The 15194-nt window shown below is 38.0% G+C and overlaps 1 protein-coding gene and 1 long non-coding RNA gene across 9 annotated transcripts in view; one reads left to right on the top strand and one right to left on the bottom strand.

The window, feature by feature from the left end:
- Positions 1-10503, top strand: part of LOC129764858 (zinc transporter foi) — a 56401-nt gene extending 45898 nt beyond the window's left edge. For all 8 annotated transcript variants that reach the window (XM_055764400.1, XM_055764402.1, XM_055764405.1 and 5 more), the window contains 3 exons: positions 1731-2412; positions 2480-4084; positions 9267-10503. In XM_055764400.1, the coding sequence (XP_055620375.1) occupies positions 1912-2412; positions 2480-4084; positions 9267-9416 (2256 nt within the window). In that variant the 5' untranslated portion in view covers positions 1731-1911 and the 3' untranslated portion in view covers positions 9417-10503. The remainder of the gene's footprint in view (positions 1-1730; positions 2413-2479; positions 4085-9266) is intronic.
- Positions 10504-12158: 1655 nt separating this feature from the next.
- Positions 12159-13306, bottom strand: LOC129764861 (uncharacterized). The gene is made up of 3 exons (XR_008741262.1): positions 13213-13306; positions 13064-13155; positions 12159-12960 (listed from the first exon to the last, which is right to left on the bottom strand). It is a non-coding gene; the product is annotated as an uncharacterized LOC129764861 (long non-coding RNA).
- Positions 13307-15194: the final 1888 nt, after the last annotated feature.

Genomic DNA, 15194 nt, shown 5'->3' on the forward strand with positions numbered 1-15194 from the left:
TTACAACACATTGCATGCAGGTAGTTCTCAGTAGTATGAACTACTTCCTTTGGTTGAAAACTGAAGTTGAAAATTGACTGACTTTACATCTGCATTCTATAGAAACATTACTAAGGAGCAACATAATGAACTATGTATTTGCTGCTGTTCTGTTTTTGTTTTTAAAGAACTTTAATCCGAAGGTCATTTGTCCCTGTATTTACTGTTGGTTTTTCGGAACGCTTATAGTTCGCCTATTTCTCGACAGATGGTAGAGGTGTTTAACGATTCATTCGTCTCCAAAACCTCAGTTCTTTTTCTATAACTTTGTTTGCGGAGACTTTAAATCCTACAATTCATTCGCCCCGAAATCACAGTTCAAGTTACGGTTATGTGCTCAATAGTGATATATATGATAGCGAATGAGCTAACGACCACCTATGCATTCCCTATCACAGCCATCATTTTGATTGCACGATATGTCTTCTTCTTCTTGTATGGCGTTAACGTTCCCTGTGGAACTTTTGCCGTCTCAACATATGCATTAACTAGCGTCATTCATTAATACTTAGTTGAGATTTCTTAAGCCAAATAACACGCCTTGAATGTATTCCGAGGGGCAAGCTCTAGAATACGCGTGACCACAGTGCAAGTCTGAGGAAATTTCTTTGACGAAAAATCCTCCGGCCAGAACGGGAATCGAACCCGCACACCCGGCATGATAATGTGAGACGCTAACCACTCGGCCACGGGTGCACGATATGTGCATACGTCAAAACATGCCCGGCGTTGAACATTTAAGTACAAAACCTTCAGAAAAAATAAAGAAAAATAAAAATACGTCACTCCGGTTATGTCCCCGACATTACTCACCCGCCCTAATTTGGATTGGGTTCCAATTTTCCAAAATTCTAATTTGATTAAATATTCTATAAAATAAGATCCAGGAAATTGATAATTTCAAAGTAGGTCATTCTTCATATATTTTGAAATTGAACGAAACAACACAAATAAGGAGGAACTATTATTTCTTTTACGAGTTCACGAGTTATATTCAGGCTACTCTCTGAATCAGGTAGCCCATCTTTCCAACGCTTCATATCGAATATTGATGTTTTCAAAAGACCTTCCTTCGAAATATATCAAATAGTCGCCTTGAATCAAATCGTTTCTGTTGAATTGAAGCAGTGCAGTTTTTTTCTTTTCAAAAGCCTTCTTGAAAATTATTCGACGCCACCGGGCAGCCTTACAGTAGCCGACCGGAACCTCTGCCATGATCGATGAAAAGATGAAAGTCGGCATGTTCTTCAGATCTTTAGTGGCAAGGCGCGGGATGATAAGGCTACTTTGCTCTCGGATTCCCTCTTCAGCTTCTGCTGCACTTTACGATTGCGCAGCACTGTCGGACGATCAGAGCTAGGCTTCCTTTCGACGCTCTCGCGATTCTCTTGAAGAAAGAGGTTGGCTATATCCGGTGAACACGAAGTGCCTCACGGTACGGCAGTACGAACAAAATATCGGACGTAGTTGTTCCACATTTTTTCGCCAAGGCTGCTACAAACCAACTGATGAAGGCGTCGACGCATTTCTGTGGAAGGCCCAATACCTGAGGATTTGACGAACATTTTGTTCATTGAATTATATATTATTTTATTTTTTTTATCGCAAACCGAAATTAGTACATTACGTTACTAACCCCTTAACAGATAAGTCTGAGGCTATGTGACTTAAATCAAGTATTTTCATTCCAGAACACTTTGAACATCTCAAAACATTTCTAAATGGAAATATCAACCCATTCACCAGGAGGATAGGAGAAGTTAGAATCATCCACTGATATCCACAACATTCGGCAAGTAAGAAGCGCAATCCCATCCCCACAATCATCAGAAACCCCCAGCAGAAGTCAGTCTGGCTCTTTCCGGCTGCAAGATGGCACGCCACATAATGGCGGTTTGCGTCGTATGCTTGCTGTGTGCCGATCATCTGCCCTGTAAACAACATGATGACGAACCAGGGCGAATACAGTCCATTGCTGATGCGAACTACGTTTATCACAAAGAGCTAGATATACGACGGTTAGGAGCAGCACCACAAAGCGCCGAGAAAACTCATTTGGTGAAGCGGCATACACACGGGCATGATCATCATAAGCATCATCATGATGGTGGACATGATCACAGCGAGGATGGAGACGATGGGACGGCTGATGCGTATGATCAGCGTGTGGTGAGACAAAAACTGGAGACCTTCATGCAGATGATTTTCAGCGAGTTTGGGGATCCTCAGTCGATGACGATGGATGTGATAGGTTTCGAAAGCATGATAAAGCGTTTGAACATGTACCGATTGGTTACTGAGATATTCCCCAATGTATCGGTCAAACAAACGACACCAAACAACGATCGGACGGATGCGGATGACGATGGATCTGTGAGTAACGACATATACTTTAGAATGCAAGTATTCTATACATCAATATTTTACCTTCCATTCACAGTGTATCAACAGCATCGACTTCGTGAAGCACATTGCAGCACAAAACGCAAAATCTCCTGCAAATCTATCTCATCTGACATACAGTGATGCAGTTAATAGCAGTAGTAGCAATAATCCCAATACTAATAATGGCACTGCCAGTAATAGTAATAACAACTCCAGCAGCAGCAGCAGCAGCAATAGCGGTAGTTTACACGTTAGTGATAAAGTATTAAATAACGCTAGTAGCAGTAACAACAATAGCCAGAGCAACGATAGCAATTTTGTCAGTGAACTGAATCGACTAAAAGCTTCTATTCGAATGGATCAAGATGATCTGTTCAACATCTGCCCGATTTTGCTGGCGCAGCTCTCATCGAAAACATCCAGAGAACGAGCGGGATGCATTGATCCTGCCAACATCCCTAATTTGTCATCGCTCACCGGAGGGTCGTCTTCTTCGGTGCATGTTCATGGGGAACATGTCGACGATTCGATAGAGCTATCGGTGTGGATTTACTCCACCCTGGCCGTTTTAGGTGTTAGTTTGTGTGGTTTGTTAGGTGTTGCTGTGATACCCTGCATGGATAAGCACTTTTACCAACACGCACTACAGTTTCTAGTGGCGCTTGCGGTGGGTACTCTCTGCGGGGATGCTTTGCTCCACCTGCTTCCCCATGCGATGATGTCACGAACGATGACCGATTCGCACGATGAAATGATGTACAAAGGATTGGCCGCAGTTGGAGGAATAGTGTTCTTTTATTTTATGGAACGATTCTTAACCGTGATAGCTGAGTGGTACAAACACCAGGAGAAAAAAGATAAACCATCGTCCCGAGTGCGAGTAATGCGAGATCCCGAGGCCAGCTCACTGCACAATACTTCCGGAGGCGAAAAGCAGTGCAAGCACAAGTATAGTTCCTATCCGTATTGTTACGATGAAATCGCCATGGACACCAAAGATGATCACCACGAGCATAACAACGTAGGAAACCATCACAATAATCACAATAACGCCACTGCTAAGTGCGCAAACCATGGCGAGCATGGTGATCACACCGGTGAATATGTTAGTTTGCATCAGAACAACGGCAAAGATGATCCTATCAACCAGGACAATAATACTGTGTCTACTAACTTAGATGACGCTTCGATAGAGAGCGAATCGGCATATCATAAACCAAAAATGCGTCCGGAGAACTACACCATCATTCTGCGTGAGCACGAAACGAAACATCATGGACATTCGCACACCCATGGACATGTGCACTCCCCACCAGGATCCCTCTCGGCTGTCGCCTGGATGGTTATCATGGGAGATGGGCTGCATAATTTCACCGACGGTATGACCATCGGGGCTGCTTTTGCAAACAACATTGCCGGTGGATTTTCCACTGCCATTGCAGTGTTTTGTCACGAGCTTCCGCACGAGCTGGGTGACTTCGCAGTATTGCTGAAGGCGGGCATGTCAGCCCGGGATGCAGTTTATTACAATTTGCTGTCATCGATACTGAGTTTCATAGGAATGCTGGTCGGCATTGTGATCGGACATCAGGAGCAGGCATCGGCATGGGTGTTTTCGGTTGCGGCTGGACTGTTTCTGTATATAGCGCTGGTCGATATGGTGAGTAGTATGCAGGAAAATAAGAATGTTAACTAACGATCGATTTAGTGATCGGTAATTTTACGCGATTTTTCCATTAGTTTCTAATTGATATTAGATCATCAAAGTTGAGTTTCCCTTTCAAAAGTTATTTTCATGTAAATTTGAAAATCTGTAAAGCTGTTAATCTTTTATGCAAGCTTAGGCGAAGTTGAATATATGTCAGATGGATTCGATGACTGTTCAATATTTTCCGTTACGTTGGGAAGCTCGTGGATAATAATGAATCTGAACATAGATTTGCTATCTTGGGGAAAATTCCAAAGGTTGCCCGTTCACAAAATATTTTTTTTTATTGGAGAGTTGTTTCATACAAGCATTTCATAATACTCGTTAACTATCTGAACCTCTACCATTTTTCATTCATTTGGCAATAGCTCAATTTTCACCTGGTGTATGTATTATGTGCCGTGTTCGTATACCCACGCGATGATGTATTTATGAGTGTTAGAATTCATGCCTTCGGCGATGAGGGCGTTGTTCGTTTTTGGAAATTGAGGTCTCCTAGCATCAATTACAACACAATCGGAACACCAAACATGGAATACAACGTCTTAAACGAGTCGTAAGCAATGCTCGAGTCTTTTACCATGACTATTTTACTTTTATTGACAATTATTTTTACTCCCCTATATTTGTTAATGGATGCTATTAAAAGCAGATTGAAATGTGTCTAAGTATGTTGAATTAATGCAACATGACGTCATAGGAGAAATATCATTGAAGGTAATCGGAACGTATATTATTTATTGAAGACGGTTGACATGGTTCGACTTTCCATTTAAGCGTATTTGTTCAGGTTTTCTCTCACATTGCATAATATGACCGAGCATTGTTGTGTCCTTGCTTTTAACGCGAGCGTTTTTTTTTTCAATGGTCGATCCAAACGCATCAATTCCCGTGTAAAGGTTTCGTTCAATTTGAGCAGCATTTTCCAAACATTTTATTTGTATCGAAGCGTTCCTTATCTTCGACTCCTTACCATCTTTGGGACATCGGTCGCTTTGAATCATAACGAGACATTTGTAACCTTCAGCAACCCTTTTACCGTAAGAACGTTGTCCGGGAAGATTTCGAACGTTTATGACTCAACCATTTCTTGATAGATCGGAGAAAATGTTTGCATCGAACAATTTTATGTATTTCTAAGCACCAATCACAAAATGAAAATTATTATTTTTAAACAAACTCTTGAATAGTTATAAAATGTCAAACCTCCCAAGCTCTGTTTGATCTAAACTAAAGTAGCAGCGAAGTACAATTTGAATGCATCAATACCACAGCGGAAATAATCGTAACTGACAAGAAGCAATCATCATTTCACAAGAAGCCACTCTATGAAATTTAGTGTACCTCTAGTCAACCTCAGCTTCTATTATGCACGTTAGAGTGCCAATGGATGTATGGGAAAAAGTGACCCTCGAATTTTAAAGCAAACTTGATTGAAAATGTTGGTTTCCACGAAAAACTACTCTATACAAAATATCAGCTCAATCGGACTTCATTTACTGGTGTCGCACAGCGATCAAAGTTTGAGTTTTTTGAAAACCGAGAAATCACCCAAGGGAGGAGTAAAGAAAATCGGGATTTTCGAATTTTTTTTGGATGCCAAATGTCTTAGCATTGTCGAGATTTACTGTTATCTCGGAAAATTTTTTTTTGTAAAAATTGACTTTTCGGCACTTTGTGCTTTTTTGACGAAAATGCTAAAGAAGCATATTTTCAACACATCAAAACGACATTAATAGACACTAAACACATTAATTCACACTCAGCTGATTCTTTACGAGTTGAAATAGTAAAAAAAAAAAAAGTTGAAATAGTAAAAGAAAAAGAAATTGTAACTATCTAATTACTATTAACCCTTTGTGGTCGAAATTAATTTCTTCTGGGAGAGATCCTCTATTTCTATTGTCCGTAGAAACTGCGTATTAATTCGTGAACAAGTTAACTAACATTTAATACATTAAAGTTAGTTCAGAGAAAATGTGAGCTGTTACATATGGTTGGATATATAATTTAGTATGATTCCTGTTGTGGTAGCAGAGAGCAGACATACGACCGCAAAAGAGTTAAAAAAGTGAGGAAAATATTTTTTTCGAAAAATAACCATGATATAAACTTTTTTCTTAACCAGACAACAAATGTTTCAGCTCAGTTTTCTCGGACACAGCTGAAATGAATTGGACACGACAAGATTCATTTGAAACCCCATTTTGTTTCATGTGATATCCTTTTAAAAATTTATCCGAAGTGACCACTTCATGACTAAAACCAAATCTTATTATGTGACATATCGAACTTAATGTTTTTTTCAAAACTAGCTCATTGATGACCATTTCAGAGGTTTCTGACCACTTTAGGATAACTCAAACAATCTCCTAATGATCTTCAGCTCAAACTTTATGCAACGAGATATGAGAAAAGCACGACTATCTTTAGGTGGATCGCACCTTGGTTTTGAACATATTTGGGTATAGATGCAACAAAACATTTCGGAAATATTTACATTTTTTTTTTGGAAATCGTGATTAATTCGCACCCGGTTTACGGTACCAATTTTTCAATCGATATATTTTTAATAATGTTTATTTTGTATTATCTACAATCGCCATGAATATAGTAGGCCAGAAAAATTGATATTTTTTAAATATGAGAGAGAAACTGATTCTTGTGTTTTTATTTCCAGAGTAACCTATATCTCTAAACACATACATTATGGGCAAAAAAAATTTCGTGTTACTTTTGTATTTGACAAAACAAAAAAAAAACAATACAGATTATTGTGTAACTAATATTTTAAACTTTTGTGGTTTATGCTCAGAAGGAAATATTCTGAAGGCATCAATGTGATATCTCATATTTTTTGAGTTGTTTATTTTTTTAATCTAATTTTACTCCCTGAACTAATTAGTTTAATGCCACCGAGCGCATTAAGACGCTTCAATCTTCCGATTATGACGCGTTTAGTGGATCTCTATTCTGAAAAAAGAATCATGGCAATTGAACAAGTCCGGTAATAGCTACGGATTCCGTTTCTGTGTTCATTCTTAAATATTGATAATTTTTTTTTCTCGCCGGCAACTATTTCGTTACGTTAACAACGTGGTGCTCCCGTTGTCGACTGGTTAGTGTCACACATTATCATGTGTGGGGTTCGGGCTCGATTTCCGTTCTGGCCGAGAGATTTTTCGTCAAAGAAATTTCTTCCGACTTGTACTGTGATCACGCGTATTCTAGAGCTTGCAACTCAGAATACATTCAAGGTTTGGTATTTGGCATAAGAGATCCAACGAAGTATTCATGAATGACGCAAGTTAATGCCTACGTTAAGACGGCAAAAGTTCTTATGGGATCGTTAGCGCCATTCAAGAAGATGATAGGGTTACGATCGTGTCTTGCACATCACCCTTCCAATTTTTCCAATAGAAAGGTATGGAGTGTGAAATGAAAATCTGAAAATTGAACATAATTGAAACAAACTATGAAGCAATTGATTTGGTTTTTGTTTTCCCCTTCTTTACACTTATGAACTATACCGACCAGTAGAAAACATAGGTGAAGAATTATTCTATACATTCCAATTCCGAAGCCGCCAAAAAGAAATTTATGTCATAAATGGCCGTTGCAATCTTGGGGATCGGGTCAAGACCACCTTTCCCTATTTATACCAACGATTAATCCAATCACTTGAACGTTTTTAACACTCCTATACTCGCGCATTGGTCTGTAAGACCGAGAAATCAATATTTCATTCATTTCTCAGAAAATATCAACACTACGACTTTGCGATTCTCTCTAGCTTCATTATTCGTCATTCGTCATCGTTTAGCGTATTGCATATGTTGGTACGAAGAGGATGTGTGTCACTTTTTTAACACTTTCGGTCTGACACACCGACGCGAGTATAGGAGTAACTTTTTTGGACAAGTGACTTTTTTATATTCTAGAATATTGTTGAATGAAACGTATAAATTGATGTTAGTGGCGTAGAATATTTATTGAATACCGGACTGTTGTTATTTGATTTTAGTCCTTTTTGTCACCAGATTGAACGGATTCATATATTCGTCGATATATTCATCGTTAGATTCATACGTGCAAAAGCAAAATACAAATGTTTGACTTTCGTATAGTTCTTCGCTAAATACAATGGTCACTCATAAACACACTTGCGAAAGAATTGCACTTGTGGAAGAATTGTAAACAGTAAACTATAAACTAATCGGTGGCTTATGGTTATTTTTTATACAGTTACAGTTTAGGGGAAATTTTTTATAATGAACAATATCGACAAGAAAACAAGAAAAAGAAAAGTAAGTTCCTAGAAATTCTTTTATATCATCTTCTATGTCCCATCTGAAAAAAGGCTTTCATTCTTAGTTTATTAAGAATACAGATACAAAGAATATTAGAAATATGCAAACTTTATTTTCCAGAACCTTTATCATCTGGTAGTTATCCCGTTATATATTCTTCTCTTCGATAGAAGACCCGAAAAACACGCTACAACAATATTACAGAGACGCTTAACTTTCGGTCTGTGACACCGTGCGCGAGTATACGAGATATTATTTTGCACGCGAGTACAGGAGGGTTAAATTAGAATCAATTAGAAGGCACCGCTCGGAAGCTCTGTGATTGAATTACATGCCGAACTCGTAAACCTATGTTTCATTATCGGCAAAAATGCATTTTATCAATATGGAGTCAGAATTGACTTGTTTTTGTATGACTCCAACGACCTTTACGCAGTTCATCTTTGGAGAAATATTCAGATTTCATGAATCACATCAACGTGAAAATGTTTTAAATTGATTCCTGAGAAACAAAGAGTCTATTTTTTTAACCTAAAATGACGGTTTTCAGTCACCTTTTCTATCCCTTTTTCGGCGTTAATTCAAGTTCGCGTAAAGTTCTCATTACGTCAACTGTTGTAGGCTGGCGAGAACAAATTCAATGTCGTAATATAATACAATTATTTCATATAAGTAGAAAAAAATCTATTGAGAAATAAATTACATAAATATTTTGTGTCTAATCATACAAAAAAAATCGTCAAGTCGTTCATTAATACTCGACCCCCTACAAACATATTAAATCAGATAAATATTTTAAACATTGTATGTTTCTCTTTTTTCAGATACCAGAGATGACGTCTGCACATGGGGCCGAGGACCGCTGTAAAACGTCGGAATTTTTGCTTCAATTTTTCGGTATGAGTGCTGGTTTTGGCATTATGCTACTTATTGCGATGTACGAGCATGATCTCAAGGAAATCTTTGTCGATTGAAAAATGATGATCGGATAAGCATCGATGCGATGCACACTAATTATTACTACTGCAGCTGTTTTGGGGTAAGAAGATGCGAAAAAGCGTGTGATGGGTGACTTTAAAGTAACTACATTAGGCGCGTGACAGCACTTGTTCTAAAATGTTCTGAATGAGTAGCTCGTTCACGTCGAGAAAACTCCCTTCGAAAAGGAAAACATACAGGAGCACATGTTAGTAGAGCTCATCGGATTGAATGGAAATGTATATCTATTTGAGGAGAAATCGCGATTTAAACACATTAATTAAACTTAAATGCTAGGATTATAACAGAAATATTTTGAATATTTCACTACACAGAACTCTATCAATTTATGAGAGAAAAAAAAATTGTTTGAAAGAAGTATTACCAGTGCGGCTTTTTTACTTCCGTATTCATAAACAACACTCATCGAATTTAGGTCATCTCACACGACATTTAAAAAAAAATATTTTCACAATCTTTGCTAACCAAAAATTTTGTTTTAATTTGAGTTTACATAAGAGAGTTTGTTTGTAGGAATTTTATTATTGAATGCTTTTTATCTAAGCACTGCACTATTTCAACAATACGTAAATAAATTCCACCCAGCGAAACAGTGCAACAGCCGTTCGAGTTCACTTCTCGATGCTCGAGTGAAGATCCAGGCAACGGCGTTCAAATACTTTGTATCCAAATTATCATTTTCATAAATATGCTCATAGTATAGAAGACATAATCCCGCAGAATAAACCTTACAACAGAATGCATTTAGTAATACGATATTTAGAGGAAACAACACATGTTAGGGTTTTTTCTTCACGCCATAGTCTGTCAACCTGTAATGATTTTTTTTTTGCCTTTGCACCTTATGTTTCCTAGCTCTTAAGTAGGAATAACAAATTTTAGTAACCTTTTTTTCAAATCATGTTTCTTAGTTTTAGTATTAATCTTGCATTGTAAGGAAATCGATTTTGATGTGTTTAGATATATTTACATTTTGGGCGTCTCAATCTGTGTTAATTTTCACACTAATTAAGGCGGGAAAGAGAACAATAATGAAATCCTTCGAAAATAAAACCAGTAAATTAAAGTTGCAGCGGAGAAGTTGTTTGATCCGAAATGTCCCCGCCTTATGAAGTGCTTGTGAAATGGAATATAGATTTTAGGAAGTACGATTGTTGTCGAGTGTCGTCCTTTACACGAGAAACAGACTCACATACAGCGTAGAGGAGAACATCCTAGGATACGTGGAACGAAGACGACGAGGCGAATAATTCGATGAGGAGTGTGAGCAAGTGTTACAAGTGTTATACGAGAAAAACGCTGCGCTGCTGCAAGCTACTTTCCAGAACGTGGAACGATATAGATAGAAGCGGAGACAGCCAACCCAACTCTTCAGGGAAATGTAGCGCCGCCGTGAAGAGAAGTGTGAAGAACTCGAACAGCTGTACCGCTCCAATGAGACGCGAAAGTTCTACCGGAAACTCAACGCATCTCGAAAAAGCTTCGTGCCCCGAGCAGAAATGTGTCGGAATAAGGATGGGAGTACATCCTGGCGAACGTTCGTGGAGTTACCGAGAGGTGGAGGCAGCGCTTTGATGAACACCTGAATGGCGTACAGGCGAGAACCAAGCTAACGATGGAAGCAATTAGGTTGGTGTAGTAAATAATGAAGATGTACCACCCCCATCGATAGGTGAAGGTAGACATGCTATCAAACAGCTTAAGAATAACAAATCAACTGACGAAGATGGCATCGGAGCGCAACTTATCAAGATGGTCTCGGAAAAATTGGTTAATTGTCAGAATTCGGGAAATAAAACAGCTACCGGAGGAAAGATGGGGTTATTCCAAAGATGGGCGAGCGTTCACGAGCCGCGCATTTGAGCTGGTTCGCCAGAACGAGCGTACGATCCACGGTTCTTTACAAATGAACCACGGCTCAAAAAAAGCCGCTTTTCAAAAGAGTCGCGGTTCAAAAAGAGTCGCGATTGATAAAATAAAACGCTTTTCGAAAGAGTCTCGGGTCAAAAAAAAACCGCTTTACGGAAGAATCTCGGCTCAAAAAAAGCCGCGATTGAAAAAAAAGCGCTTTTCGAAAAATGGATGGGTTATATCCAAGATGTCTGGAATGAAGGTGTGACCGTGTCGTCAATAAGTGCGCGAGGGGAAACGGTATAAATATACAGAGGACTGTGGAAAGGGATTTGACTGCAAATAGAGATGTCTAAATTTTTCGTTTATTCAATTGTCGATTAATCGTGGGGTCATTTTTAAATATTCGATTCATTCGAATAATTGTTTTTCAGTATTCGATTAACCGAGCGAATATTCATTTCTTGTAATAAAAAAGAACAGACATATTTGTAATAAAAAAGTATGATGTCTTAATTTTAAAAGTTACATTAAATATAATTTTGAAATAAACATGGTGCAGAATAATTGTTTTTGAATGAAAGGGTATTTTAGTATATTGATAAATTTACCATTTCATGATTTTTTGAGGATGATTGAAAAAAAAAATACACAATGAGAATGATGCACAATATTATTATTGTACCAACATAGTTTTTTTTCTATTCAAAATTACCTGTTCTTTGAATGTTGAATGAAATAGCTGATTTGTTTGAATATTTCTGCTTGGTTCTTATAGCTACTAGTTCAAAAGAGGTACATTTATAGAGTCATTGACCACTAGTATGGTATATTTTCTTCGGCACGCTGAATTTGAATACTACTATTTTAGAACGGAAGCTGAGACCACCTTCTTTAAGTCCGCATTTTACTCCTGCAGACCCTGAATTCTTCTTCCCAGTCTCCTCCACCACCAGGGAATCATTTTTATGGTTCAACCGTAAATGATTTAGCATATCCGAAGAATTTCGACGAAACACCATGACGGTTAACACTCCTATACTCGCGCATAGGTCTGAGAGATCAAGAAATCAATAATTCGTTCATTTCTCAGAAAACAGCAACACTACGACATTGCGATTCTCTCTAGCTTCGTCATTCGTTGTTCATCATTGTTTAGCGTGTCGTATAAGTTGGTACGATATATCACTTTTTCACCACCTTCGGTCTGAGACACCGACGCGCGTACAGGAGTAACTTTTTTTCCTATTTTAGAATATTGTTCAATGAAATGTATAAATTAATGTGAGTGGCGTGGAATATTTATTAAAAATAATGCACTATATCATTTTCGGACTATTCTTATTTGATTTTAGTCCTTTTGTCACCGGATTGAATGGATTCATATATTATTCGTCGATATACTCGTCGTTAGATTCATACGTGCAAAAGTAAAGTACAAATGTTTGACAATCGTATAGTTGTTCACTAAATATAATGGTCACGCATATACACACTTGTGCAATAAATGCACTTGCGGTAGAATTGTAAACTGTAAATTATAAATTAATCGGTGGCTTATGGTTATTTTTACAGTTACAGCTTCGGGTTTTCTCTATAATATATGAGCTGAACAATATCGACGATAAAACAAGTCGCAGGGAGTTCCTAGAAATCCTTTTATATCATCTTTTTATGCCCCATCAAAAACAGGCATTAAGTTTTTGTTAACCAAGAACACAGAAACAAAGAATATTAGATATAGGAAAACTTGAAATTCCAGAAACCTTACAATCGAATAATTAACCGACGTCTCTAACTGCAAAACGCGGGAAAAATACCTCCATCACCGACCGACACCGAAAGTCGATTTATTCTCTTGAGCTGAAACATATAAGATAGAGTATATTACTAACCTAACTTTAACCGTAAAAGACTTACCTTTCAACTTTTCAATGCTCTTATTCCCACCAAAACAATACCACACACAAAGAGCAAAAAAAAGATATTGCAGATTGTTTACATACAAAATCCAAGATGGCTGAAAGGCCTTTCTCATAAGTAGCGCTACCGTATTGTATCTATCGTGGGTTATATCTATGATATAAACGCAAGGTTGACGTGGGACTTCATCATTTGTTTGTATTGATTAAATTTTTAATTGAATGAAACAATTTCCGAATTCAATTGAATTCAATATATTTGCTTTGTGAGAAAAAAGATTGTATAATGCCATGTAAGGTCAATTGATGCATTGTGATAGATTATGTTCTTCGTTACAAGTGAATTTAATCACAGTCCTTTTACGTTTGGCATGATGCCTAGGGCAAAATATGTGAACGGAAGAATAATCAAACGATTATTTTATTTTACATTTCCCTCTGAAGTTTGCATCTCTCAAGTGTACGTACTTCTCGAACCGCGAATTTGCTTGATTTGATGAACTTCAAGCACTCAGTTCCGATTTTGACACGTACGTCGAACGCATACTGTTTACTCAATATGCGTTATCGCAGCAAATGGTTATCAACATTTTGCCTAATCATCAAATGGTATGCGTAGAAATTCAGTGAGCAGAAGATATGAAGGCATATTCCTTCAATGCAATCTTGAATAACCGAGCCAAAGCATTGTGTTCGTACCCGCTTTTGTAATTCGTATTAGGAAAACACTTTTCGGAGTGCAAAAAAAACATGCGGGTGCAGGAGTACCCCCAGCTTGCTTGAATCAACATCTTTTACTTTTTATACTATAGAGGCTTCAAACTTTAAAGTTTATTCGCTTAAGTGTTTGCACGATTTTCGCAGGTTCCTAAGTGTAGGAGACCGTGTTAAGTACTCGCAGTTTGCATTTATTTGCAAAGTCGATTTCCCCAGACATCTTGGTTATGAAGTCTGTGTTAGGCAAACACATTTCAGTCGGAACAAAAATTCCCCCGACTTGCATGTATTTGCAATGCCAATTTCCCTACGCTCCATGGATTTGAAGTCTGCGTTAGGGAAACACATTTCAGTCGGAACAAAAATGCCCCTGACTTACATGTATTTGCAATGCCAATTTCCCTATGCTTCTTGGATTTAAAGTCTGTGTTAGGAAAACACATTTCAATCGGAACGAAAATTCCCCCTGACTTGCACGTATTTGCAATGCCAATTTCCCTACGATCCATGGATTTGAAGTCTGTGTTAGGGAAACACATTTCAGTCGGAACAAAAATGCCCCCGACTTACATGTATTTGCAATTCCAATTTCCCTATGCTCCTTCGATTTAAAGTCTGTTAGGGAAACACATTTCAATCGGAACGAAAATGCCCCCGACTTGCACGCATTTGCAATGCCAATTTCCCTACGCTCCATGGATTAGAAGTCTGTGTTAGGGAAATACATTTCAGTCGGAACAAAAATACCCTCGACTTTCATGTATTTGCAATGCCGATTTCCCCAAGGCTGCTTGGTTTTGATGGCTGTGTTGGGGAATACGTAAATCGGGCCAATTAAAACGAAGCAGTTAACGCCTAACATTTTACAGTTATTCAATTGTTTATCTAATGAAAAACAACATTTTATTAATTGCGATAGAAGCGTAGAAATATTCTCTATCAATTGATGCAAACATCTTTCCGATCCAGTAAAAAATGTTCGAGTTATAAGCATTCGGAATGTTTCATTTTGTCCTGCATGTTCTGTGTTTGGGCTTTCATTTTACCCCGCATATATTCCGGTTAGACGTAGTCCCACGTCAAAAGTCAATATATGGCAACACTTAAGCATATCTTGTGTTACTTATCGCATCGGGTCATACTATACGGCTATTTAAAGACGACAATCTGTGCTACAAGTGTCATTTTAACAGTGTTGTGATTGTCCTTTTCAGTCTCAAGTTATAGCGCGTCAAAGATGAAGTCCACCAAGCAAGAAATTCG

The sequence above is a fragment of the Toxorhynchites rutilus genome, chromosome 2 (assembly GCF_029784135.1).
Source record: "Toxorhynchites rutilus septentrionalis strain SRP chromosome 2, ASM2978413v1, whole genome shotgun sequence".
NCBI lineage: Eukaryota > Metazoa > Arthropoda > Insecta > Diptera > Culicidae > Toxorhynchites > Toxorhynchites rutilus.